General features: G+C 40.2%; 6 protein-coding genes across 23 annotated transcripts in view; 3 read left to right on the plus strand and 3 right to left on the minus strand.

Annotated features, from left to right (window-relative positions):
- The window catches only part of grid2ipb (glutamate receptor, ionotropic, delta 2 (Grid2) interacting protein, b), a 27,291-nt gene extending 23,881 nt beyond the window's left edge, over positions 1-3,410 (minus strand). For all 6 annotated transcript variants that reach the window (XM_088438918.1, XM_088438922.1, XM_088438920.1 and 3 more), the window contains exons 1-4: positions 3,311-3,410; positions 2,489-2,742; positions 1,536-1,865; positions 1,302-1,456 (exon numbers count right to left, since the gene is read on the minus strand). In XM_088438918.1, coding sequence (XP_088295044.1) covers positions 1,302-1,456; positions 1,536-1,865; positions 2,489-2,742; positions 3,311-3,395 — 824 coding nt within the window. In that variant the 5' untranslated portion in view covers positions 3,396-3,410. The remainder of the gene's footprint in view (positions 1-1,301; positions 1,457-1,535; positions 1,866-2,488; positions 2,743-3,310) is intronic.
- zdhhc4 (zDHHC palmitoyltransferase 4) overlaps positions 1-8,166 on the plus strand; it is a 13,593-nt gene extending 5,427 nt beyond the window's left edge. For 2 of the 9 annotated variants that reach the window (XM_088438929.1, XM_088438928.1), the window contains exons 3-10: positions 1,275-1,427; positions 1,554-1,783; positions 3,739-3,837; positions 5,931-6,004; positions 6,330-6,508; positions 6,586-6,711; positions 7,035-7,279; positions 7,661-8,166. In XM_088438929.1, the coding sequence (XP_088295055.1) occupies positions 6,418-6,508; positions 6,586-6,711; positions 7,035-7,279; positions 7,661-7,960 (762 nt within the window). In that variant the 5' untranslated portion in view covers positions 1,275-1,427; positions 1,554-1,783; positions 3,739-3,837; positions 5,931-6,004; positions 6,330-6,417 and the 3' untranslated portion in view covers positions 7,961-8,166. Of the gene's footprint in view, positions 1-1,274; positions 1,428-1,553; positions 1,784-3,738; positions 3,838-5,382; positions 5,820-5,930; positions 6,005-6,329; positions 6,509-6,585; positions 6,712-7,034; positions 7,280-7,660 lie in introns of those variants that run through there. The other 7 variants (XM_088438930.1, XM_088438927.1, XM_088438925.1 and 4 more) reach the window with 7 other exon arrangements.
- Positions 8,167-8,788: 622 nt separating this feature from the next.
- On the plus strand, positions 8,789-11,307 carry pgp (phosphoglycolate phosphatase). Of its 2 annotated transcripts, XM_088439144.1 has the most exons (3): positions 8,789-8,843; positions 8,956-9,654; positions 10,343-11,307. In XM_088439144.1, the coding sequence occupies exons 2-3, from the start codon at positions 9,060-9,062 to the stop codon at positions 10,666-10,668; spliced, it is 921 nt and encodes a 306-aa protein (XP_088295270.1). In that variant the 5' UTR covers positions 8,789-8,843; positions 8,956-9,059; the 3' UTR covers positions 10,669-11,307. The 2 variants fall into 2 exon arrangements, with proteins under 2 accessions (XP_088295270.1, XP_088295269.1); XM_088439143.1 differs by having other exon boundaries at positions 8,795-9,654.
- Positions 11,308-12,306: 999 nt separating this feature from the next.
- Positions 12,307-15,709, plus strand: bricd5 (BRICHOS domain containing 5). 3 transcript variants are annotated; one of them, XM_088439097.1, is made up of 6 exons: positions 12,307-12,438; positions 12,497-12,628; positions 12,682-12,834; positions 13,096-13,203; positions 14,899-15,052; positions 15,496-15,709. In XM_088439097.1, exons 1-6 carry the CDS (start codon positions 12,385-12,387, stop codon positions 15,588-15,590), a joined length of 696 nt encoding a protein of 231 aa, XP_088295223.1. In that variant the 5' UTR covers positions 12,307-12,384; the 3' UTR covers positions 15,591-15,709. The 3 variants fall into 3 exon arrangements, with proteins under 3 accessions (XP_088295223.1, XP_088295224.1, XP_088295225.1); XM_088439098.1 differs by having other exon boundaries at positions 14,902-15,052; XM_088439099.1 differs by having other exon boundaries at positions 12,742-12,834.
- On the minus strand, positions 15,679-18,511 carry mlst8 (MTOR associated protein, LST8 homolog (S. cerevisiae)). The gene is made up of 9 exons (XM_088439096.1): positions 18,398-18,511; positions 18,112-18,249; positions 17,884-17,935; positions 17,635-17,797; positions 17,229-17,304; positions 17,004-17,156; positions 16,663-16,787; positions 16,431-16,594; positions 15,679-15,969 (listed from the first exon to the last, which is right to left on the minus strand). Exons 2-9 carry the CDS (start codon positions 18,238-18,240, stop codon positions 15,851-15,853), a joined length of 981 nt encoding a protein of 326 aa, XP_088295222.1. The 5' UTR covers positions 18,241-18,249; positions 18,398-18,511; the 3' UTR covers positions 15,679-15,850.
- Positions 18,512-19,081: 570 nt separating this feature from the next.
- Positions 19,082-24,269, minus strand: meiob (meiosis specific with OB-fold). Of its 2 annotated transcripts, none has more exons than XM_088439563.1 (13): positions 24,046-24,269; positions 23,804-23,861; positions 23,503-23,634; positions 23,369-23,441; positions 23,116-23,311; positions 22,370-22,470; positions 22,232-22,284; positions 21,980-22,063; positions 21,437-21,529; positions 20,434-20,578; positions 19,623-19,809; positions 19,464-19,550; positions 19,082-19,374 (listed from the first exon to the last, which is right to left on the minus strand). In XM_088439563.1, exons 1-13 carry the CDS (start codon positions 24,100-24,102, stop codon positions 19,261-19,263), a joined length of 1,380 nt encoding a protein of 459 aa, XP_088295689.1. In that variant the 5' UTR covers positions 24,103-24,269; the 3' UTR covers positions 19,082-19,260. The 2 variants fall into 2 exon arrangements, with proteins under 2 accessions (XP_088295689.1, XP_088295688.1); XM_088439562.1 differs by having other exon boundaries at positions 21,980-22,075.
- Between the last annotated feature and the right edge of the window lie 137 nt (positions 24,270-24,406).

Here is a 24,406-nt window from a genome sequence, read left to right on the forward strand (position 1 = left end):
GGGGACAAGAGTGTAATTTGCACTCAAGTCCACTAGATGGAATTATCATGCTTTATAGAACCCTCAAATGGTGGATTTCAGTTCTGATCTATAACTGCCTGCCCTACAACTATAGAAGACGGTTTCATTACATTTGTCTAAATTTCATCTGTCACACAGTACAAGTAAAACAAAGTGATGCTGAGGTTGAATTTCCAAAATATCATCTTTAATTAGGGCATTAAAAACCTGCTATCTTGCATTTCCTGGCCAAGAGCCAATCAGAGAAAGACTGCAAATTTCATCTGCATTCATTGGTTATGTGAAACGTATCCCAAAAAAAAGCTGAAACCAGGACAAAGACAGGGAGCAACCACAAATAAATCTTCAAGAAACACACTAATGAAGATGTTGTCAGGCAAAACCCCATTTGAATCTTTTCATGGTAATCCATTGTTTACTCGCCTGATTTTTTACACAATAAACCTCCTCTATAGCTTCCACCTCAACCTCGTTTAACAAAGGAATATAAATATGGCTCGCCCCCACACTGAGAAATCAATCCATTTGCCTAGCAATTAAAGCCCTACAATTTCACCGAGAGACTTAGAGGTCACTATGGATTTAACCTGGGTGGCAGATGGAAGCCATTTAAAATCTAAAGTCTATAGTAGCTGTGACTTGGATAATCCAAGTGTCTCTAGATATTATTGTGAATACTTGTAGGTTATTTTTGGAAGACAAGTACTTTGTTTTGTGTCTGGACTTAAAACGCAACAACTAGCGATACCACTGCAAATGTAGTGCCACATTTTTGGGCTATTGCTTAAAAACAAGGTTGAAAACCATTGATTTTTTTTAGTGAAATACCTCCTAACCAATGCAAAGCAGTTTTGGATTTAAAAGACTGAAAACTTGAGAATTACATTTGTGGTGGTAACTCTAAGCATATTTTAAGAAGGAACTCCAACAGATAGATGGTGTAATGTTACCTGTTTATTTCTGGTTCATCTGCAGAAAAGGTTTGTGACTAATGACAATGTGCATCTATGTAAAAATTAAGACATAAAAAGCATACATTGTGCAAAGAATTCACTATAACATTATTTGGCAATATTTTGTTTGATATTTCAATTAATTTGCTTTCAATTTGAAAAAAAAATCATCTCATATGAAGTGAACCATCTGCTCTCATTACAAGGAAATATTTTAGTTATTTTTCAAAAAACAGCTTCTGATCTGCCGGTATTAACTCCTCGCTTTTTGTAGCTTATTTTTCCTTTTTTTTCCCCCAGAACGCTAGATGAGTGGAAACCTCTCACCTGATACTAGAGATGAGCTGCCGATGGTCATCAGTGATCAGAATTTCAGGCAAGACGGAGGCCAACCAGTCTACGTTCTTCTCTGCTGCGTATTGCTTCAACACGCCAAAGAGTTTCTCTTTCACGGTAGGCTCGTCGTTTAAAATCTGCTCAACCTGGCAGTGACATAAAAGATCCAAATAAGTATCGTTTAATCTTGCCATTCTCGTTGAAATATTCCGACGTTGCTCCTACCTTCCTGTTGAACTCCAGAGCCTTGTATTTGCGGTCCACTCTTGCGTGTTCCCCTCCGATGTGACTATCATCCATGCTGATGCTGCGTTTTTGCTTGGCCCCGAGGCCTAGCACGCCCAAGCGCAAAGTCCTCCCTTGGGAGGACTTGATGAGCGCCGCGGCCATCTCGTGCTGCCTGACGGGGATGCCGTTGACCTCCATGACGCAGTCGCCTGCCCTCAAACCCGCCCGGCCGGCCGGGGAGCAAGGTGAGCAATCTTCAACCAGCAAGGGGCTGTCTCCTACAATGGTGAACCCGTAACGGCCATCGGGGCCTGGTATAATGTCCATCTGTGAACCGAGACAACACAATACTGTCGCGAAAACAAAAAAATCTCAGCACATGTTTTTTTCAGTTCCTAACCATGCTATATTAAAGTGCATGAATCTTAAAAAAAAGTCATATGGAGAGGCAGAATGACATAGAATCGAATCAGGACTAATGCAGGTAAACTTGAACCTGGAAGCAAAAATATCGAACAATAAATAAGCTGTGCTTTAAAATACTATTATTATAAATATATATAATTTATTTCTATTGCACCGAGGTAGTACTGTGTAGCTAGAGATTTGTTTGGATGTTCTATAAATTGAGTTCTATAAATCGTCTTCTGTCAATAATTTCCGCACAATGCAGAGGGTTAGCACAATGCTAACCCTAACCCATATGTGAGTTCCTCTATCAAAGAGGTTAAAATTAGCCTTGGTTGTACCATTGACGTATGGTGTTCCACACGGTTCGAGTTTGAGGCCCCTGCTGTTTTCATTGTATCTGCTGTGGAGGACTAATTGGAGGCATTGTTTTAGTGTTTTATAGTGGTGTCTGTTATGTGTTATTACAAGTTTTGTCAGTTTTTGTTATTTTAGGACAAAGTCTTACTCCATTTACACATGTGTTGATTTTGATGTCAAACCTGTTCTATGCGAGACACCACGCCAATGCTGGGCGGGATGTTCTTCTGAGTCTGGGCGATGGCAATGACAGCTTGCGGACCCAGCATTGACACATTGTTGCCTTCAATTTCCAAAACTTGGTCTCCAGCCTGCAAGCCAGCCAGTTGGGCACTACTTCCTTCCTCCACGGACAGGATGTAGCTTGGTCCATTCCCGCCAAGCTGGAATCCAAACTCCTCAGGCCAGCCCTGGTTGGACATCGGCATGCTGAGGACTGGAGGGGGATAATAAATTTTTAAAGTAAATAGAAGATGGCTTGAAAGCTCATAATCCAAACGCCCTTTAATTTATAATCTTGAGTTTAATTGGTGTAAAACGAAAGGAATACAATAACGTAAAATGAATCTTACCCAAAGTCACAGATGCATTCAAATCAACTGACATTACGCAAAAATTTTCCATCGAATAATCCACGGGAAAGACTGTAGCCTCTTCTTCCTTCTACTATCTCGAAATGTACGACAGAGTGGATTTTTTCACCCTGAACCATGACATACACCAGTGGTCCCTGACCTGGTTCACAAACTGCATGAACCAATTAAATTTCGTCTTCGTAGGGATTGGGACCTTCATTAGACTAGCAGACACGATCTCAGTTCAAATGTGTCCCTTAGCACAAAAGGGAGTCTTTTATATCGAATAATTAAATATATTGAAAATTATTAGCAAAACTAAAACAACTGTAGCTACTTAGATAAAGTCACATTGTAGTCCTGACTCAAAATTGCTAACGTCGGAATGCTACGTATTTTTGCTAATCAGAAATAGAACACAACACTCACAGAAATCTTTGGACTGACATCGAGAGCTCCTTTTAGTCTGCCGCAAAGAATATCTGCCTTTTTTGTTTTGCAAAAACTTCTTCATCTTTGGCGTCTAATTGCAGATCCAGTGTGTCTTCCCGGATAAATATAGAGGAAAAATAAACAAACGCACAATTCAAGTGACAAGGTCCAAATGAGTGAGGGCTGAGTTTGCGTGAAAAACAAGTCCGGTCTCTTGGTGGGTTTGTGAAGGAGTTGCTCCTGCGTTTCATCCCTGATTCATCCCAGGGCCAAGATGCTCGCAGTGTTAATCAGAAAAACTGGGACGCATGCACCCGCACACTTCAGTTCCTTAATAATTCACTCTCCATAAAGGGTATTGTGAGGCCTCATTTTTCTAAAAATACACCAATGTGTCTTTTTCCGCCTCCTCTTCGTTTGGCTAGGTGGCTCTCCAAGGGACTGCTCCTGGCCCAGAATCACTCTGGGTTGATGTAAGGAAGCTTGATGATCAGCGCTAATTGGAACGTCAGCCTGGAATTCTGGTAGTCCTCTCTTGCTACTCCTGTATGTGTGCACACTTAAATACTTAAACCATTGAGAAGCAGTAGGGGCCATTTACGATTTAAGACGTCAGGATTAGATGGATTATGTGTTGAATCTGTAGCCATACTTCCACCTCCCCTACTTCACTTTATAGCTGTACTCATCACCTCCAGCTGGAAATTAATATTCATACTTGCAATTTTGTCAGAGTTCTGCTTTGTGTTTGTTTTTCAACTTTGTTTTGCCTGCTTTGGGGCACAACCAGTCACGTAGAATATCATTGTTTTACAAGTCCCCGTTAAGCATAACCAATAAGATACTGAAAAAGATACACTCGCGCGCATAGTATACGAACAGTGTGTATACTCTTAGATCTGTCACTTCACAGGCAATTTAGTATCAATAAATCACAAAGAAGGGTGAAATAAGCAAATTTGAGATCAACATCTGTAAGACATTTACAACCATAGAAGATACAAAGTAGTGTTTTAAAGCACGCATCTCATACCTTTTTCGACAGCATCAATAGCTACTGGACATTAGTTTTTTTTTTTCAGCAACGTGAGCTGTAATATGAGTATCAGGACTAGATGGCAACCAGATCCTGCAGGTGTCTTGTGATACATCCATCCATCCGTTATCTGCAGTTGCTTATTGTTGGCTTATTTCTTATTGGATGTCAGTGACAAAGATATAAAAAATTTGAGCAAAATCCTTCATTGTAACCCTAGAGAAGTGCTTGCTGACTAGGATGATACTCAAAGGAATAAAAAATCAAATTTTTTAAATCATAATTGAGAATTATACTGTAGTTTTGTGATTGGATTATTTATTTTGGATTTGTACCCAAAAGGTACTGCTTGAAACATTATTTTGTATTTTATACTTATTTTGTTTTGGCTCTTGTGTGATACAGACCTTTACTGTATTTCAAGTCAAACAACGAGTTACCAAGTTAAAATGTTGACGTCACATTAACAGCTCCACGCCACGGCAGGCTGCACCAGTTGTAAATCCATAATTTCATAACCTTATTGTTTGCACGTAAATACATTTTATGTCAGTTCATCTTGTCTTCACTGTAAGGGCAAGTAGAATAAAATTCAAACAAATACTTTGTTAAGTGTGTGATCTTGCACTGTACAGTGTTTTAGCGTTGTTATGATTTGTTTACATTTCTTAAAGCGCTATATAATAAAGTATGAACAACGAACTTGATCATTTTTATTAATCAAAATAACGTGTCAATACCGGTTATACACCTTGCCTTAATTCTAGAGGGAATTAGGATTAAATACGAACTAATATTTTTGTTACGTTAACTACATTGTTTTTAGCTTTGTTACGATTTGTATACTTTTTAAAATGTCAATATAATACAGTATTAATAATTAGCTATTATTATTATTTATCAAATACTAAATTAACACCGCTAGATAGGTGGTTGATTTTAAGATTAATCTTTCTATTTTCATTTAGTAAATGTGTCTTCTTTACTCTTCACTGTGCACACTTTGGCCACGCCCATCGCTGGCTAGCTAGCAACTGATGCTAAGGAAGTAGCGATGTTTACAGGAAGTAACGTTTGGAGGCTAAAAGTGCAACAGACAACCACGTCGTTACCGACACAACTTTACCACATGTTAATGTGAGATCGTTTTTCTAATCATTTACGTTATGACGATAATTCAAATAATTGTGTTTAGAGGAGAAATGTAAAACGTGTAGTGAATCTTGTTGCTTGCTTATTAACGTTTGTCCGCCTAGCAGTTTAGATGTGACGGTTAAGTTTTTGTTTTCATTTATGCTCCACGTTTCAACAAAACCGCTGCGAACCTGTTGATTTCCCCCGTGAGACATGGATTTCCTCACTTTGTTTGCGATCTATGTGGCGATCGTGCTCACATGCATCATCTTAGTCTGCAAATATTCGGGGCAGCAACAAAGTCCATTCACGTTCATTTTTGACAAAGCATCAAAGGTAAGACGTGTTCTTTATTATTGATATTTCCGTAAGCAGACACTGGGGGGCGCTGTTGGACTAATGAAATAATCAATACTCCCAGTTGAAATACTTTTTCCTTTCTCGCAGATAATTGGACCAATTACTCCAAAATGGATTAAGCGTTGTTTACAGTGGCTCTCGCACAGGTTGTTTCATCAAAGGTGTGTACTCAACGAATGCATATTGATTCACTTTAGATGTGGGCATAATAGAATCACAAGAGAAAAAAAATAGCACTCCCTTTACAACGACAAAATAAAAACTTAGAGATGCAAAGGTGCAGCCTATTTTGCTCTTGCTGTGCTCTATAAAAATGTTGTTTATATTCCGAAATTTGCAGTAAATCTGTTGCTCTTTACACAATGAGAACTCAAAACTAATTACACGTTTGCATGTTTTCACTGTTATAATGGAGTCCTTTAGGTAAACTATACAACTCTTATAACAGGACCAATATTCAAATCTGTCATTTCCTTGTCACTTTAGGAGCAACGTGTTCATCTATCTGCACATCCTTTTGGAGGGCGCTGTATACGCAGAGTACACCTATGAGGTTTTTGATTTCTGCGCAGAGATGGGCACCTCTCATATCAGCCTGACGATGCCTTACATCCTACTCGCCATCAACACTTTGTTTTTCTTCCTCTGCATTAAAACAGATCCAGGTATCAATTTGTGTGTCTGGTTTTGATTATTGTCTCACGTCACTCTCAGCCTGTTCTGTATTTCGTTTATCTCACAGGCATAGTGACAATGAAAAAACTCTCCAGCCAGTTGAGCGTGTATCCGTACGACAAGAGGCTGTTTCACCCGGGTGTCTCTTGCATAACATGTCAGCTTATCAAACCTGCCCGCTCCAAGCACTGCAGTGAGTTCTTTGTTTTCCTTGTTCCAGTTATTCTTTCCCTCACAGATTTATCATTGCATTTCATGCGTCAAAAGTTTTTGGCTCTTATCATTTAGGATTGTTTGCTTCTACGTCTGTGTTCATGGCCCCTGGCATTGAGAAATCTTTTTTTTTTTATTTCATCAAAAAGTGTCCATTCTCATAGCTGCTATGCCCATTTTTATAGCAATAGCAATATTATGTCTTATTATTTTGACATATTTGACATATTTTCCATGTGCAATTAATCAAGTTAAAAAAAAGGAGTAAAACTGCATTGGGTGTAAATGTTCTTTGTTTTTCAGGGTCGTGCGACAAATGCGTTGAGCGATTTGACCACCACTGCATCTGGGTCAACAACTGCATTGGCGCCTACAACATCCGCTACTTCCTACTCTACCTGTTCAGCTTGTGCGCCATGTCTGCTAACATCGCCTTCCTGACCGCCAACATGCTGCTTGAAGCCGTCCTGCAGTCGGGGCTCCCGTGGACATTCTACATTGACGACAGCGGTCAGCAACAGCCAACCGGGCCTCAATTTGTCGTACAGGTACGAGCTATTACTAATAGAAATGGGGCAAGATTTGTTTTGTTTTTATAAGCCTTTTGCGCCAAAAGTGCAATAAAATACACATGGAGAGTACACTGCCTGCAAATCTACTCCAAACTCGCAAAACAACCAAAGTAGTGATAAGACCAGTCAATGCTTCACAATAAACTATACAATACAGTAAAGTATGCCTCAGACAGCCTTAATATGCTTTTATTTTGAAGTTCCTTCCCAGAAGCATGGTCGTGACAATCGTCAAGATTTGCAAATCAATCGGTTTATAATTAGTTAGTTCCTCTTCGTTTCGGGTGAGGCATAGGGGCAGAGATTTATTTATAAAATGCTGAAAGTACTATTGAAACGTTTTCCCTTTCTATGTAGCATCTGTTCCTGACCTTCCCCCGAATTGTCTTCATGCTGGGCTTCGTGATCTGTGTCTTCCTGCTGCTCGCCGGCTACACGCTGTTCCATTTGTTCTTGGTGCTCATCAATCAGACCTCCAATGAGTGGTACAGAAATCGAGGGTACGCCTGCCAGCATTGCTGCCCAACTTCCACGGCCGACCATTTCTGTAACGCGGCATCCCAGGATTCCAAAAGAAACTTCTACAGCCGAGGGATACTGCAGAATTTTGGAGAGGTATTTTTTCCTCCACGACCTGGTGGAAAGAAAAACACTTAGGAGACACTGGAGTTTTATTGTTTTATTGTTACATATTTGAACAGATTTTTTTTTTTTTTTTACTCTTATTTAATTATTAGATGGATTTCTGTAACGTTTGAGGGGATTTCTATGTAAAACATTTTTTTTCTAATATATTGACATACTTTTGAGTGCCAAAAATGTTGTTTTTTTCACTATTAAATGGGTTGCATTTGTAATTACAATTCTCGTTTTGTTTTTATGCGCAATGTTGTTGATGCAACACAAAGTAGCACACTATAATAAATACTGAAATACTCATTGTACAGTTTATACAACGCCTGACAAAAATTATGGACTCACCATGTACATGCAGTTTTTTTGTAGAAAAAAAAGAGCACAGACATGACATGAAATTAGTTATTTCAAATAGCAACTTTCTGGCTTCATGAAATAAACAAATATAAACGAGAAAAAGAAGTGTTAATAAGTCATTTTTGTCAACCAAGCAGCAGAAAAATATTAATGCTGCTTTATTTTCTTAAAATAAATAATAATAATAATAATAATAACTTCATGAAAATCTTCCGTGACTGGTAATTCTCATTCTGGTAATATTAAGAAATAACTGAAATAGAATGTAAATTAACACTTATCGTCATTTAGATAATGCGTTAGCTAAAACTATCAAGGGAAATAGCTTGTTCAAAAATTAAAAACTACTTTTGATTTTTATTTATTGCTGTTAAGAGTTTCGTTAAGTTTGGAGCGTCTAAAATAACGAGCATTTCAAAAAGGGAAATTGGAGGCAGGCGTGGAAACGGACACCTCATCAGATGTGGGCGGAGCTTCAAATGTGGGTCCTGCCTCTTAAAGCCGGTGCGGAAGTAACTACAGAATCAGGACAGCGCCCACAAAAAAGGTCACGGTTTATTCACTTGTGATTTATGCAACTTAACGCTCTTTTTTATTCTAGTAACTAACTTTTGGGGCATTTTCTAACTTACTTTCGCGTTGTCACTGTGGTTGTGTAGAACGCCGGAGACATTTCCTGGGGCTGGAATTGAACGGTCGTCGTTTGCTGTTCTCCGAATAAATAGCGTGTTTATTTTTAAACTTGGCCTCAAATTATCTCCTCATGGCCGAGTCAAAATGCGTACGACTCAACGTCGGACTGGCGAAACAACTGTTGGACTCTGTGGACAGCGTCCTGTTCGACTGCGACGGGGTCATCTGGAGAGGGGACCAGGCCATCCCCGGTGCCCCTCAAGTCATCAAGTTGCTAAAGGAACACGGCAAGAAAGTCTTTTTCGTCACCAATAACAGCACCAAGACGAGAAAAATGTACGTGGACAAGATGTCCTCGCTGGGTTTCAACGCGACCGAGGACGAGGTTTTTGGGACCGCGTACTGCTCCGCCATGTACCTGAAGACTGTATGCAAGTTGCAGGGTAAAGTCTATCTGATCGGCAGCAACGCAATGAAGCAAGAGCTGGAGGAGGTCGGCATCCAGCAGACCGGACTTGGCCCGGACCACGTTTTCGGCAAGCAGACCGACTGGGCTAACGTGCCTCTGGATCCTGACGTGAAGGCGGTGCTGGTCGGATTCGATGAGCATTTCAGCTACATGAAGTTGAACAGAGCCTTGCAGTACCTCTCCCGGACGGACTGCTTGTTTGTGGGCACCAACAGGGACACCAGGCTGCCCTTGGAGGGGGGCACGGCAGTCCCGGGTAAGGGAAAAAAAAACCTGCTTGAATCTTTGGTGCTTATTAAGCATTCTTCAATGCATGTGGTTGTTAAACACCAACCACCACCTAAATCAATTGTCCGATCCCATTCTCACTGTCTAGACCAAAATTAGAATACATTAGGCCCAAGGGATCATCAAAAGTATATTTAAGTTTACTGTTAATATACCGTGAAACATACGCATATAAATTGCATTTGGCACATCTAGTCATATCCATCCATCCGACGAACACTGCACCTTTCTGAGTCATTTATCTGTGAAACTCTTCTTCGTTTTTTTTGCTCTGTGGCCAAGGCTGGTAGACCAAGAGCACAAGGCCAGGGAAAAATAAAAGTAATCAATTTCACTGGGGAAATAACATTTCAAACACAATTTTGAGTTTCAAGCAGGTTTCTAGAACAAATGATTGTATTTAAAAACACTAATAAATAATACCCTGGCGCCATCTTGTGGCATGTCAGTGTAGAGGAATTCCATTAAAAAATCCCTTTTGGTGTGAATGAAATTTGAGATTTATTTAGACAAATATAGTGCTTTGCCTCCGTTTTTGAATGTCTTGGGATTAGACTAAAAATAAAGTAGATTAAAAATAAAACGGTATAACCAAAAAGATTGCACATTCTATGATGTCATAACCAAGAAATTTTACTCTCATTTTTTTCATTCAGGTACCGGCTGCCTACTTCAGGCGGTTGAGACGGCAGCCCAGCGCCAGGCCGCCACGGTGGGCAAACCCAGCAACTTCATGTTCGATTGCGTGGCTTCGAAATTCGGCGTGGAGCCCGGCCGCTGCCTGATGGTGGGCGACCGCCTGGACACGGACATCACGCTGGGTTCCAACTGCGGCCTCAAGACGCTCCTCACCCTCACCGGGGTCAGCTCGGCGGCCGAGGCCGAGGCCAATCGCAAGAGCGGCTGCTCGGAGAGGCGGAGGATGGTGCCCGATTTTTACGTAGAGAGCATCGCCGACCTCCTTCCGGCCCTTCAGGGTTGAGACTGAAAGGACTCTTCGGACCACCTGAGGCCCTTCGTCTTCCAGGTCACACTTTTCTCATGATTTTTTTTTTAATTTTTGTGACGTCACAACCAAGCCGCGGCGTAACAAATGATACAACTATTTTAAACTTACATTTTGGACTATAAGCTGCACCTTTATATAGGGAGAAGATCAGATATTTATGCAGTTTGCTTTACCGGTGGATTGCCCCCTGGTGGCTAGAAAATAAAACTGCAGATAAGTCACACGGCTGTATATGTCTAGAAGGCTCAAATCATGAGAAAAAAGTTTTGTCTCGAAAATGTCCAAAATTTTATACAGAGTTGTTCAAACAAGCATCTGCCTGACCATCAAATTATTTTATGGAAATGCCAACTAGTTCAGCATGAGCCGAATGCACAGTAACTTTTAGTTATGACATGTTAATTGATTCTGATTTGTACATGAGGCCAATGCGATGAAGCTAGTATTTTGGACCACAGCCTTGAGGGACTTGCTGGTGCAATCAAAAGTTCAAGTATTCCAGAAGGGACAGCGTTTTATTTGCAATCATCACCGTGTCATTAAAAGGCATTTTCCCCCAACAAACTGCCTGTTTGTGATGAAATTATTTCTTGCTTTGGCAACTAACTGTCATTTTGCCCTTGTGCTGTTTTTTGACCATTTTGGGGTTGTTTTCTTCCACATCATTCAGGCAGCATTTTAACCAAGAGATGGCGCTTTTCTGTTCGTTTGATAATTAAGTGGTTATGCCATGTTGAAATGAAACATTTTGTCACCATCTGGGAGAAATTTCAGCTCCGTAGGGTTTTCTTTAGTGCTTTCCCTTCGATGTTTAGTTATTTTCTTCCACATAATTCTTGCAGTTTTTTTAGTCAAGGGATGGCTCACTCCTGCTTGTGTGACAACTAAGTGGTCACGCCATTTTGAAACTAGACATGTTGTTACAGTCAGGGTGAAATTTCAGCTCCCAGATGTCTTCTTTCAGTGCTTTCCCTTTGATGTTTAGTTTTTTTCCATATAATTCTTGCAGTGTTTTAGTCAAGGGATGGCTCACTCCTGCTAGTGATCATGCCATGTTGAAATTAGACATGTTGTCACAGTCTGGGTGAAATTTCAGCTCCCTAATTGATATAGGGAAAATAATCGGGTAAGAAAATGGATTGTGTTTTGGCTATTAGGCCAATTTTTTTTTTTAATGTGCTCTCTTTTTGATTTTGCACAGACAGTAATGATTTAAAGTCTTTAAAATATCAACTTGCAGCGACTTCTTTTTTTTTTTTTTTGTAAAGTTCCCTTGTGCTTTCATCTAGGGGAAATAGTCAAGAGTTGCATATCACCTCTCACATGCTGAGAGATGCCTTCCATGCCAAATGATGCCTTTGTCTATTGTGTGGACCTAGGTAAGCTGCCAAGTGTGTGTGAAGTCCAAAACGGATTTCAGGAAGTAACTTCAGTGGCGCCTATCTCTAACAATTCGTGGCTCCGCACCAAAATGCGATGGCTTCTTCCAATAGGCACGAAAACGATCTCCTGGCTAAAAGTTCAGGTGATTGCTGGATTGAATTTGAAGAGACGAAGAGGGGCGGAGGGGGGGGTGAAGTGGGAGGTCTCCGGGGATGAAAAAAAAAAAAAGGCAAACCAGGTGAATGGGATCTCGGAGCGTTTGTCATGCGGCGTTGGAGAAGGAAGCAGACGGAGTGAGGAACCGAGATGGGACACAGGCTGCAGAGATGTTGGGATCTTCCGGAAGGAGAATGCTGCACGGTGAGCACGACTTTTCCTGCTTCCTCATCTTGAACTTTGAGTAGTTGTGTCTCTTTAGGAAGGGGGGTCCTCGGTTTCCCGCCAGATCCCCCAAAAAGTCCTCTGCGTCAGCTTCTCACTTTCCCTGCTCCTGGTTCTCCTGGCGCTGGGCTTGACAGGACACCTCGGGACGCCTCCGCAACACTCCAAGGTTTGGCTCATCATCATCATCGTCGTCATCATCATCTTCAAAATCTCTGTTAGTCTTCACAGGATGTCCGATTCGCCGCTTCGGACCCCAACGCGGTCCTGCTGCTCAACCAGTCTGCCGTCGTAGACCAGCAGAACGGCCTGGTGACCTTCTCCGTGACCTCGGGGGTCAATCAAACGTCCATCGTGCTCTTTGATATTAAACATGTACGTTTACATGACATTGATCATTGGGGTGCAATGGAAGTATAAACTTTTTTCTTTATAAATATAAATATTTTTTAATAAATAATAATAAATAAACACAACTATTTTTTGAATAATAATTAATCAAAAATATAATAATTATTTTTGTAATAATTATTTATTTAATAACTAAAACAAAACAATTTTAATAAAATAATCATTATATATATATATATATATATATATATATATAAAATGTATTTATTTATTTATTTATTTTAGGGTTTGATATGCTACCAGCCGGTCCACCAGAAGAGCTGCTTCCTACGGACCATGGAGACGTCAGACTACGAAAATGTGCAATCCCTTCTTCAAGCATGGCTACACAAGGTAGAAAAGTAATAAATAAAACCCCAAAAAACTGCTGAAAACTCAATTTTAAAAAAAGTATTGCCCAAAACAAGCACATTAACTTATTTGATGTTAGGGATATATTTTCACATTTTTTTAAGATTTTGGACGGAAAATCCCAGATACTAAAATATGAAATCGATACTTACGTTTATTAAGGAAGTTAACTTACGGGTATTTCAGTTTTAAATCAATACTTAAGTATCTGGGATTTAATGTCCAGAGTCTTAAAAAAAAAATACATGAAAATACATACCTGGCATTGAATGAGTTAATGTATATTCTAGATGCCAAGGAATTATGTTGAGGTGAATTGAGGAATATCTTTGGATAATAGGGCTTTGCAGGAATCTGTAGGCAACTCAAAACTATTTTGGGGGGGGATGGTATTCAGCCAAGTACGCTCTATAGAGGTTTTGTTTTGTTTTTTAACACTTGACCATTTTTGGGTAATTTCATTCCATATCATTCTCACTGTATTTTAGCCAATGGATGGCACACTCCTGCTAGTGTTATAACTAATTTTTCGTGCCAGGTTGAAATTTGACATATTGTAACCATCTGGGTGAAATTTCAGCTCCCTAGTGTCTTCTTTCAATGCTGTCAGTAATGATTTGCACCCATATAAAATTTCTCAAACAAAAGAAAAACAATCTATTTGCAAAGGCGTCACCATTTAGTTACCTCATGTTCCAATTAATTTGCTCTTGATTTGAAAAGAGACCCATAAGGTATTAAATTACATTTGCTTATACCTGCAGAAACCCTGTCAAAATCTTATGTACCCAGCACCCTCCATTTTTTTTCTGTAGCTATATACTTAAGTTGCATTATGAAAAAAAATATTGACATTTATTTGGTATCTATCTGCAACTGCGCAGTTTCTACAGCTCACATTCACGGGTTCTTCACGCCAAACTCATCCAACCGTATCTTGCAGGAAAGAGCCCAAATGTTCCCACAAATTTGCGTAGATGAAGCATTCATCTTGACAGGAAACTAACCGAACCCGTTAAGCGGTTTGGTCCTGGATACTTCTGCATCCAAAGCGCGGTTCCGCATGATTACGTCGCTGCCGGATCCAAACAGAGGCTTGAAGAAGATCCTTTCAAAGTCTCTCTCTTCTGCTGGATTCCTGGGAACATGTGATCCCTGCAGCTTGGGCTCTTCTTACAGAAGACCGGGGCAGATACAAAGAGCTCACTGTGTGCGGGGGGGCTTTTTCGCTTTTAAGACTTCTCTTTTGGATGGAAATGCTGCCAGATTGACTTCTAGTTTGTGAGCAGTCATCTGGACTGTTTTGCTACGTTTTTGTTAAGCTAGCTCATATGATCATTGTTAAACAGAGCTATTTGGCCTTTTTTTCTGTACGTACAATGATGGGAGGAGTATTCATGTTTCAGTAGCCATACTTAAGTGTAGACAAGGCCTAAATTCCACATTCTATGCCAAAGACGTTTTTTTAAGTCAATATATAAATATGTGTGTGTGTATATATATATATATATATATATAAAATCAATAACGGTACTTAGTACTTCATCAACTAAAATAATAGATTACTTTAACACTAAATTACCTTATACCGTACAATCAATTACTCAGGTTATGTACTCGCCCAACAGATACAACATAACTCATGGTAATACTCTTGATATCCGATTTTGCGTCTAGCAGAGTCAGTTCCAGCTGTCTGTGAACAAGACCCAGATGCACACGGAGTTTTTTGGGGTACTGTCCGCTAGTCAGGAAGATGGCTCCACCTTGGAGGAACCGCTGAAGCTTCTGTGTCAGGATCGGACCATCCATTGGACCAAGAGGGCTGAAGGTAAGATCTATCCAGCAATTACATGACTCAAACTGAACTTTTTTCTTTCAATTTTTAAAACGTTTTTTATTTTCCCAAAACTGCATGGTTATAGCTAAAACCAGACACACAAGATTGCTAGAATACTGTACCAACACAACAGTAGCACGCCTAATTGTGTTTATTGGTGGAAAATGCCCCCTGGTGGCGAGTGAAATAGCAGTTCAAGCTCAAAATTTTAATAGTGTTATTTGGGAGAGTGCCCCCTGGTGGCTAATGAAAAAAAAAACTGCCGCTACGCCACACTGGACCATAAGCCACAGGGTTCAAATAATGAGAAAAAAGTAGCGGCTTATCGTACAAAATATAAGTCAAAATTCTATTAGAACTGGATTGACAGTGAATGCAATCCAGAGCTACACTGACTTGGTTTTAAGATTTTTTTGTTTTTGTTTTTCTTGCAGGGCCAGGCAAACAGAGGCTGGTGTATTTCTGCATAGACATCTGCTTTCCCAACAACATCTGTGTGTCTGTTTGCTTTTACTACCTACCAGAGTAACAGGAAAAATCATATCGGAATACTGTAAGTTTTTTGTTTTGTTTTTTCTTTCCCCGCCCCGGATAATAAATTTGAAGTTGTTTCAAAGTTACATAAATATATGAAGATTTTATTGGTCCTGCAGCAAGCTTAAATGAATTTGACATCCTTGCACTAGATGATGGATAGAGAAATTAGTTTGGGAAGAGGTTTAATATTTCAAAAAAAAAAAAAAATACATGAGTAATTAAATAATCTTGGGAAAAAGGTGCGAACAGCGGTCAGCTCAGCACACTGTCGTTAAAAGCCAGGCACACCACAGCCTTCTGATGCCCGCTGTACTCCCTTTTGATCTCGCCGGTCTCCACACACCACAAGCGAGCCAGGTTGTCCGAGGACGCTGCCGAGAAACGATACCGTTCACTCATTCAATCCCAAAGACGTCTTTTTACGTTTTTTTTTTTTTTTTTTTTAAAGAGTTAGGGACATTCAATCAGATTTTTTCATGTGTGGCACTAAGTAATAATTTACTTTGGGTAATTAACAACTAAATTAATCGATTGCTATTATGTACATGCACTAAAGTAGCAATTACTTTCATACTAATCACGTACTTAAGTCGTATTTACTTTAAGTAGTAATTAATCTAATAATAAAGTAAAGTTATCAACGATGTACTAAAGTGATTGATCAGTACATTATCAGCCATTTTTTTAGCCAAACACTAGAAAAAAGATGAATAAATTAATAAATATATAAATAAATCGCAAGGATATATATATATAAAAATATATATATATATATATATATATATATATATATATATATATATATATATATATATATGTGAACTGGGCGTACCAGTGACGATGTATTGCGAGTCCCCTGAGAAGGCGCAGTCCCACATCCAACCTCTAGAGGTCTCTCCAGGGTTGTTGCTCTTGATGCTCAGCTCAGTCATCAGGGAGAAATTGGACGTCCTCCAAATCTTGCAGGTCTGATCCGCCGAGCACGTGGCCAAAAGACTGACGACATCGAACGCCTCGTTAGCTAACGTTGCGGCTTGCGCGCGTCTAAATGGTTCAAAACTCACGTGGAATCGGGGCTAAACTTGCAGCGGAGAGAGTAGCGTTTGTGGGCGGGGATTTTGGTTTTGGGAATAAGCTGGGTCACCTCGTCTCCCATACCTCCAGCCAGGTTCCACACGTAACAGTTGCCCTGTCATGGAGGACAAATAGAAACTCATTTAATCCCAAAGACGTATTTTTACGTTTTTTTAAAGAGATATTTCATCCTAGTTCTTACTGGCAATGAATGAATTCAATTATATCAATTTAAATTTGAGTTGCTTTATTCCACATCGAAACCATCAATGGAAAGCTTTAATATACATTTTAAAACTGGGATTTAAAAAAAAAATAAAATAAAACGGACCGAGCTGTTGACGGCCGCCATGTAACTGGCATCCGCATCGATGTGAACCGCGTTGACCGACACGTCTGGCTCGGGGATCAGTTGCTCGTTGTGGTCCGTTTTCAGATCCCAGATATGAATCACCCCGCTCTGGTCTCCGACTATTAGCTCTGCCTGAAAACATACGTTAGAAAAATTGACCTCCGTCCACGTTTGCCCCCTCTCGGATTTTAGCAAATATCCCACCTGGTTGGGATGAAGGCACACACAGTTGATGGGCGCGTTGACCTGGAAGATCCTCTGACACTGAAGATTCCGGGACCTGTGTCCATAGTCCAGATGGACCATAGTCATGAATCCATTTTAAATGCATCTCCAACATTGTAATTATGACGCTTTTAAATGGTCCTAAATTTGGACATTGATTATTTCATGTTTTAATCAACTGCTGGAAATTTCAGCTCCCTGGTGTTTTTTCCCCCCATTGATTCTATTATGTCATAAACATATTTTGTTTAAAGGAGCCGTTAACTCACAAATATTTGAGTCCAATTATGAATTTTTTCATCCTGTGAGGGTGCCATTTTGCCAGAACTTTGGTAATGCCCAATCACGGCTTGCCTTGAGTTTCCTTCATAACACAACGGAGTACCTCAGGTCCCAGATGCGAGCCATGCAATCTTCTCCTCCCGTGTACATCCAGCGTCCATCTTCATGGAAGCCAACAGAGGTGATGTTCTTGCTAACGCCGTCATAGTTTATCACAGGGTTGGGATTGTTGGAGTTCAAATCATACATGCGAATATGCTGGTAACCTTAAAAAAAAGGAGAAAGCACAGAATTATTCAAGAAGCTATAAAAAGGAATACAAAAAGATTTTAAGTATTTTAAAGTAACCCACCGGCAGCAGCAATCATGCTCCTGTCAGGTGTTACCTCGAGTGAATTCACTTGCTGGCGAAAAAATGTTTTAAAGAAATAAAAGGTGCTCAAACATATAATGCATTAGCATTAAATACAAAAAAAGTTAGAGAAGAGTCAATGATTGCGCAAAACGCTAAAGATGAAATCAGAACTTGGAAATATAATGCTATGCGAATATTTCTACCGGAAATGCTAATTAAGGATACCGAATCCTGGTGCTGAACCGTCCTCGTGCAAATCCCGCTGTGGGCCTGCCAAAAGCGGACTGTGTGGTCGTAACCGGCGGTGGCCAAAATGACCGGGTCGCTGCCCACAGTTCCCTGGGTCACGTTCATGCTCGTCACCTGTCAAAGTGAGTACGATACACCAATGCATGTTAATTTTCACGAATGCAACAAAAAGCAAAGATAACGGAGGATATTATGTCAAATTAACCAGCGGCTAACGTTAGCATCCTCCCAGAGCTAGCTTAAATGTGCAACAGCAACGTACCTTGCGGTTTTAAAAACCGATATAGTGAAACTAACTGACGAAACTTGGAACGGTTCCGTTTGTTTTGATTCCACTTGGTGTCCGTGCAGCAGTGAACGCGTACGTACTCAAAATAGTCGTTCAAGCAACAACTTGTAACGACGCGAAGGTTCCGCTTTGTTGGCGTTCGAAGCTGCCGTCCCCTGAACCCCTCTCTCTTTTTTTAATGGAAGTGTTTTTTAACCTCTTTGCAGCTGCTCGGCAATATTGCGAGAGATATTGTCGGATGTGCGATGGGAAATTATACAATTTCACTTTCTTTTGGAAATCGTGTGTTGGAGCGTAATCATGTAATAGATACTCTTCGCCAATAGGTGGCAGCACAGCATTTTCAGGCAAGCGATAACACGGTAAATTGTGTTTATTTGAAACCCGTTGATGAAACGTTTTTTTAAAATAAAATTTTATATCGTAAATATAGACAAGTGTATTAAAATTTTGTCTATTGACATTTTAAAATGAGTAGAACATAATTGCCACTTATAACGGAATGCAGTGAATAATGCATTTTACTTCGTCAAGAACATGTTTCTTGAAAAGCTATTGTTACACAAATCTCGTGAAATGTTGATTTATCATTCTCACAAATCTCCCAGACTTTAAAACTCATGTCATGCTTCACTCATACAATGAGACCATAATCCATTTGATAAACAAACACTTTATTTAACGGTAGACCACGTATCAATCCAAAACCTCAAATACAAAATACTGCCGAAGAACAAAGAGCGTAAGAACAATCCTAGCACAAACTCTCATTATTTCTGCATGCTTGTAGCTTCTGTAGAACTCCGATAGAACTTGCGTGATTCCCAATGAATTCCTCAGTCTCCCTTTTGCATGGGTGACATGTGCTGCTTCACCTCACCCGGGTCGGCCGGTGAGCAGGCCAGGACCGCTGCCCGGACCCCGCTCTTTGTCCGAGTGGAAGGGATGATCTAAAACAGAAGGTTTCCCAGAAGAAAAAAAAAAAAACAACTTATCTGGTGTGTTTGCGTTGAATCTTTGAGTCGGATAGAGCATACACCTTCACGTATATTTTGCATCTCTCCAGAAGAAACTTCCACTTCAGTGCAGTGCGCTCGTCGTCGGTTAAACAAGCGAACTGCTCAATCTGCAGCCAAATGAAAAGACACGTTACGTGTTTCGTCTTTGGATGAGTAATGGTGCTTTTTGTGATGCTAACAGTGCAGCCAAGCATGGCCTCGGCCGCCGGGCTTCGGAGGGCGCAGCCGTGAAGAGTGCCCGTGTGGTCGGTGAGGTCCACCAGCAAATCGAAGCCAGTGACGGAGGAGAAGACTTGACCCTTTCCCGGACACAGCTGGTTGGTGCAATACTGAATGTCCTCAGTCACTTGGAACTTACACTTGGCGCTGAGACACATACAAAGAAAGAAAACATATTTTCACAAATACTATTCATATTTTTTGGACATTATTACAATATTTTTTGTTAGAATGCTGCACCAACTCCACAGTAATGCACCTGACTGTGTTGTGAGACACATGACAAAAGAAAAAAAGTGAGAAATTATTTTAAAATATTCTAAAAAGATATTTTTAGTCACATATAAACCACACTGGTTGAGATTGTAACATTAGATATTTATGCTACATTCGATATTTATGCTATTTGATGCTACATGGAAGTTTTTTCAATGTTTGTTTGTATTTTTTTCAAACTTCTGCATGTTTCGAAACACAAGCAGCACCATCATATATTCAAGATAGCACAGACACCCTCAGATTGTTAGAATACTGCATCAACACAACAGTAATATATCCGGTTGCATTGAGTATAGAATTCAAACTTAAAAATGGATCCTTCAAGCGTCCACTTCTGTCTCCCTTTGTTTACCGCGGGATTGCCAACTAGTAACTAGTAAAAAAAAAATACTTCAGATATGCTGCACTGAACTATAAGCTATAGGGTTCAAAGCATGAAAAAAAAATTCTGAATTTTACGGTAAATCATTCCGCGCGCCTGAATGAGCCTACCAGCGAGTCCGAATGACTGTGGAAACAGAAGAGTCCAGATCCAGCTTGGAGATGAAGCTGTACGTGATGCCGTAGGATGCCTCCGCGTTTTCTTGGCCTTTTTCTTTCAGTTGACCCACCGTGTAGACGGCGGAGATCGATTCCACTGTTCCATCAGAAACATCAGTCATTTGGGTGAAAAAGTGCGATCAGAAAAAAGGCCTTTTTATTTTTCGTACGTTCGGAGAGAAATGCGGATGAATTCACGGCGGGATCAGAATGAGTATTTTTTTTTTTGTAAGAAGATGGAATGCTAGCAAACTTATTATTCAGATACCATGTTGGTGCCAATGAACCATGTTGAAGTGAATTTCTTTGAGCAAAAGTTGTGTTTTACCACCCATCTTGTCAAGGAACTAGGTTGAAGTCAGTTGAGGAGCTTCTTATATTAGTTTTGCTTTGCAGGTATTTTCAGGCAATTATATGTCGTTGTTTTTTTTTTTGACAGGGTCAATGTCTCAAAGAAAAATGGACGTTAGTTCATCATATAATTGAGAATCCAATTGGCAATGGAAGCTACAGTGCCAGTCAAAAGTTTGGAAACACCTTTTATGAAGCATTTTGTTCGATATGTTCATCAAAATCCAATGTTTGATAAATATAAATACTTCAATTTAGACACTTTTCGCCCAGCTTGACAGTTTTGCAAATCTTGCTATTTTCTGTCAGCTTTATGATGCAGATGATGCTTTATGACCTGAAACAAGAGTTTCAGAATTAACAGCTTGAGCTCGAAGGTGTTTCCAAATTTTTCGTGTACATAATACGTCTATTCATATTCAAAGAGCATATCACCTACCCTCACATAAAACATTTTTGGGTGTTTTCCGAAACCTTAAGTCCTGTTATAACCACACATTCTAATGTATCCCAACGGGATATGAAATATCCTACCATATTTCACATTAAAAAACGCAGTCTTTTCCTATAATAATATCAAGAGCCGGCCAAGTCATGAAGTTACCCAGCACATCTTCTGGCTGGTCATCTTGGTCCAGAGCTCCGGATTCCAACATCTCCATTGCATACCTGCACAGCAGGCCGGCCTCTCGCGTATCTGACAACAAAAGATGATTGACGCGTACGGCGTCACATGACACTGCTTACTTAACTTCCCCTGCGGACATTTTTTTTTCTCTAGTTAACCCCGTGTTGTATTTTCATCATTTTTTTTGGTCATTTTCTTCCACATCATTCTGGCAGTATTTTCGCCAAGGCATGGCACACGTGCTAGTGCCATGTTAAAATTTAACGTGCTGTCACCATCTGGGTGAAATTTCAGCTCCCTAGGGTCTTCTTTGAAAGCTTTCCCTTTCATGTGAAATGCTTTTGGCGGTAGCGTGATAGCTAAGTGGTCGTGCCGAGTTGAATTTTCACATGTTGTCATCGTCCGGGTGAAATTTCAGCTCCCTAGTGCGGGTTTTCAACGCTTCAAGATCCAAGGATCGGATCAAATATCACACAAGGGTTAATTGTGAGTTTTTATGCTTTGCAGAGGCATGCTTACCGGGATTGACGGTGATAACGCTTTTGGAGTTGACTGTTGCGGTCATTCCGTTGCGGAAGCTGTCAAAATGAATCTTCACATCCGCTATGAAGATCACTTGGAATGAGGAACCAAGTCAAAACATGCGTAAGTTGTCTCAAAAATAACATGGCGTTTCATCTCAAATGTCCACGGTTACGCTTGCCTCCAGTAAGGGAACGTTAATAGGACGTGACGGGTAGTAAAAACATTGGAATAAAAATTTGGTCCTACCGGTCCCTTTGGACGCCGAAGTCTGAATCAGCCCAATGACTTCTCGGTCCCAACTGTGAATTAATCGGAGGTCAGGGAGTTCAAGGCGAGTTTACCGACGGCGATCGGATTCAAACGAGGCGCGGATCACAGACGCACCAAATGAGCGGGAAGGATGAGATGGACTCGTCAAAAAGCTTGACTTCCATTCGCTGCCCCTGGCCTCCGTCGGATTTCTTGAACAGTTTCGTCTCGCTAATCTTAAAATGATCATGGATTCAAAAGGAAATGACACTATATTATGGAAATGAATGCAACATTTTTTTTTTTAAGGGCCCGTATCATGGCGCTTCTATCCATGTTATAATGTTAATCTATCACCTCAAACGCCCCCAAAGTGTTTTTTTTTTCTTTCACTGATGCATTTGGTTTAGAATCCCTTGCTTCTTCTGCGCTCTCGGCCCGGCTTGATCCGAAAAACGGATTACGAGAACCAATATGGCGATAAGAGGCCCTCGTAGCGCCTCTGCACCGCCCGTGCTGCCTGTGCAAGAGTAAATATGGACCCCCTCTGACTCCTGTTACAGATTACTACTTTAGTTGTTGTTTCATTGTGACAATTGGCTTTAGAATGATGTCACAAAGGGGCGCGCAGAAGATATGCGGCTTGAGTAAACGAGACCTTTCATTTCCCGTTTTGAAATCCAGCCATAAAGAAAACTCCGATTTTATAAGACATTAAATCACCAATGTGCCAAAAGTAAGATTTCCCCATTTTATAGGCATATATTTCACTTTGGAAAGTTTAAAATCTCATATGGGCCCTTTTAAAATATGCAATCTTCCTTATTAATATAATTGATCTGAAAAAAAAAGGATTTGTCCTCAATCCAATAAGAACTCACCGCTTTCACAGCAGCGAGAATGTTTATGAACGATCCGTCCAGACTCTTCCCGTTGGCCACGATGTCTCCCAAAGGGTAGAAGTCTCTGGGGTCCTTGACCGGCATGTGCATCAGCGGCAGCAAGCTGTCGCTGGTGTCCACGTCCACACAGAGACGCACTTTAGAATGAGCCTCTGCCAGCATCAGCCTGAAGGGACTGACAAAAAAAAAAAGTGTAAACCTTAGACACCGTGAAATACGTCACGTGAGTTACCTTGGTGTAGTAGGACAGAATCTTTCCTCCCTCTCTGCATCTTTGGTGGCCACCAATGGGTTTTCAATAGTGACTGGGGACACAATCATTATGTAAGCATGCGGCAATACAAGACAAGGACATTAAGGCCTTACCAACATCGCCGATATTGAAACTATTGGACATCCCGTTGATGTAACTATCGGTTCCCCAGGCCGACACGTTAATAAAGAAGTCAGGAGCGTCCTTGATAGTGAAGCCAAAAGTGAATCTGTCCACTCCAGCATCTAAAATTGTCAAAGAGACGGTAAATGGCAACCCTCGTGTCGTGTTTCACTGTTCTCCACAAGAGGGCGCCAGTGGACAAGACACAAAGGCATCGATTTCACACTTTTGAGTGTATAGTTTTTTGGGTTTTTTTTCGTTTTATCATGGAAGAGTGAATTAGATACTTACTTTTTCTGTCGGGGAAGCTCCTAATATCACTCTTTCCTATGACTAAACCAACCACTTTCTGGAAAAACAATACAATGCTCATGATTATGTGAATCGAGGAATTCCGCGTTGAAAAAAAACGCATTAACTTTCACCATTGTACAATAAATTATAAAAAATATAAAACAATAAAAGATAAAACAATTACGCCACTAAAGACTTAAGAATTTTGTCAAAAGACCTTTTTTTTTGCTTTTACTTACTGGGTAAGACAATTTGTGATGGAGCTCCGAGATGCTAGTGTACTTTATGTAGGCCATTGTCAAGATATTTGCCAATTAACTATTCTTCCTCACTGCCGGAAATACAATATTTCAAAAATGTAAATACCAGTACTAAAAGCTAATATGTATTCCAAAAAAAAGACGTTTTACAGGATTTTGTCAAGAGTCTTCTTGTTCTTGAACAACAGTTAGCTAGGCTTAATTGAGGCGTTCGTAGGCAGTGGGAGGTTTGACAATTACAAGTTATCGTCGAAAAAAAGGTGTCTAAATAGTTCTAAATACTACTTTTACAAGCTGTTTATACTTAATACTTTGTATTGTTCTAAGCCAATGTCGAATT

This window comes from Hippichthys cyanospilos, chromosome 17 (assembly GCF_059441005.1).
Source record: "Hippichthys cyanospilos isolate Australia breed blue-spotted pipefish chromosome 17, RoL_Hcya_1.0, whole genome shotgun sequence".
NCBI classification, from domain to species: Eukaryota; Metazoa; Chordata; class Actinopteri; order Syngnathiformes; family Syngnathidae; genus Hippichthys; species Hippichthys cyanospilos.

Excerpts from the sequence above, each read along its gene's own strand:
- pgp (XM_088439144.1), top strand. The coding sequence starts at position 9,060 with ATGGCCGAGTCAAAATGCGTACGACTCAACGTCGGACTGGCGAAACAA. Across the intron at positions 9,655-10,342 it reads GGGGGGCACGGCAGTCCCGG|GTACCGGCTGCCTACTTCAG; the intron begins GTAAGGGAAAAA and ends TTTTTCATTCAG.
- bricd5 (XM_088439097.1), top strand. The coding sequence starts at position 12,385 with ATGGGACACAGGCTGCAGAGATGTTGGGATCTTCCGGAAGGAGAATGC. Across the intron at positions 12,629-12,681 it reads CGCCTCCGCAACACTCCAAG|TCTTCACAGGATGTCCGATT; the intron begins GTTTGGCTCATC and ends AATCTCTGTTAG. Across the intron at positions 13,204-14,898 it reads TTCAAGCATGGCTACACAAG|CAGAGTCAGTTCCAGCTGTC; the intron begins GTAGAAAAGTAA and ends TTTTGCGTCTAG.
- mlst8 (XM_088439096.1), bottom strand. The coding sequence starts at position 18,240 with ATGAACGTGACCCAGGGAACTGTGGGCAGCGACCCGGTCATTTTGGCC. Across the intron at positions 17,157-17,228 it reads TGTGCCTTCATCCCAACCAG|GCAGAGCTAATAGTCGGAGA; the intron begins GTGGGATATTTG and ends GTATGTTTTCAG. Across the intron at positions 16,788-17,003 it reads TGGCGGCCGTCAACAGCTCG|GGCAACTGTTACGTGTGGAA; the intron begins GTCCGTTTTATT and ends CCTCCATGACAG.
- meiob (XM_088439562.1), bottom strand. The coding sequence starts at position 24,102 with ATGGCCTACATAAAGTACACTAGCATCTCGGAGCTCCATCACAAATTG. Across the intron at positions 23,862-24,045 it reads ATCACAAATTGTCTTACCCA|AAAGTGGTTGGTTTAGTCAT; the intron begins GTAAGTAAAAGC and ends TTGTTTTTCCAG. Across the intron at positions 20,579-21,436 it reads CCAGCCAGAAGATGTGCTGG|TGGAATCGATCTCCGCCGTC; the intron begins GTAACTTCATGA and ends CTGATGGAACAG.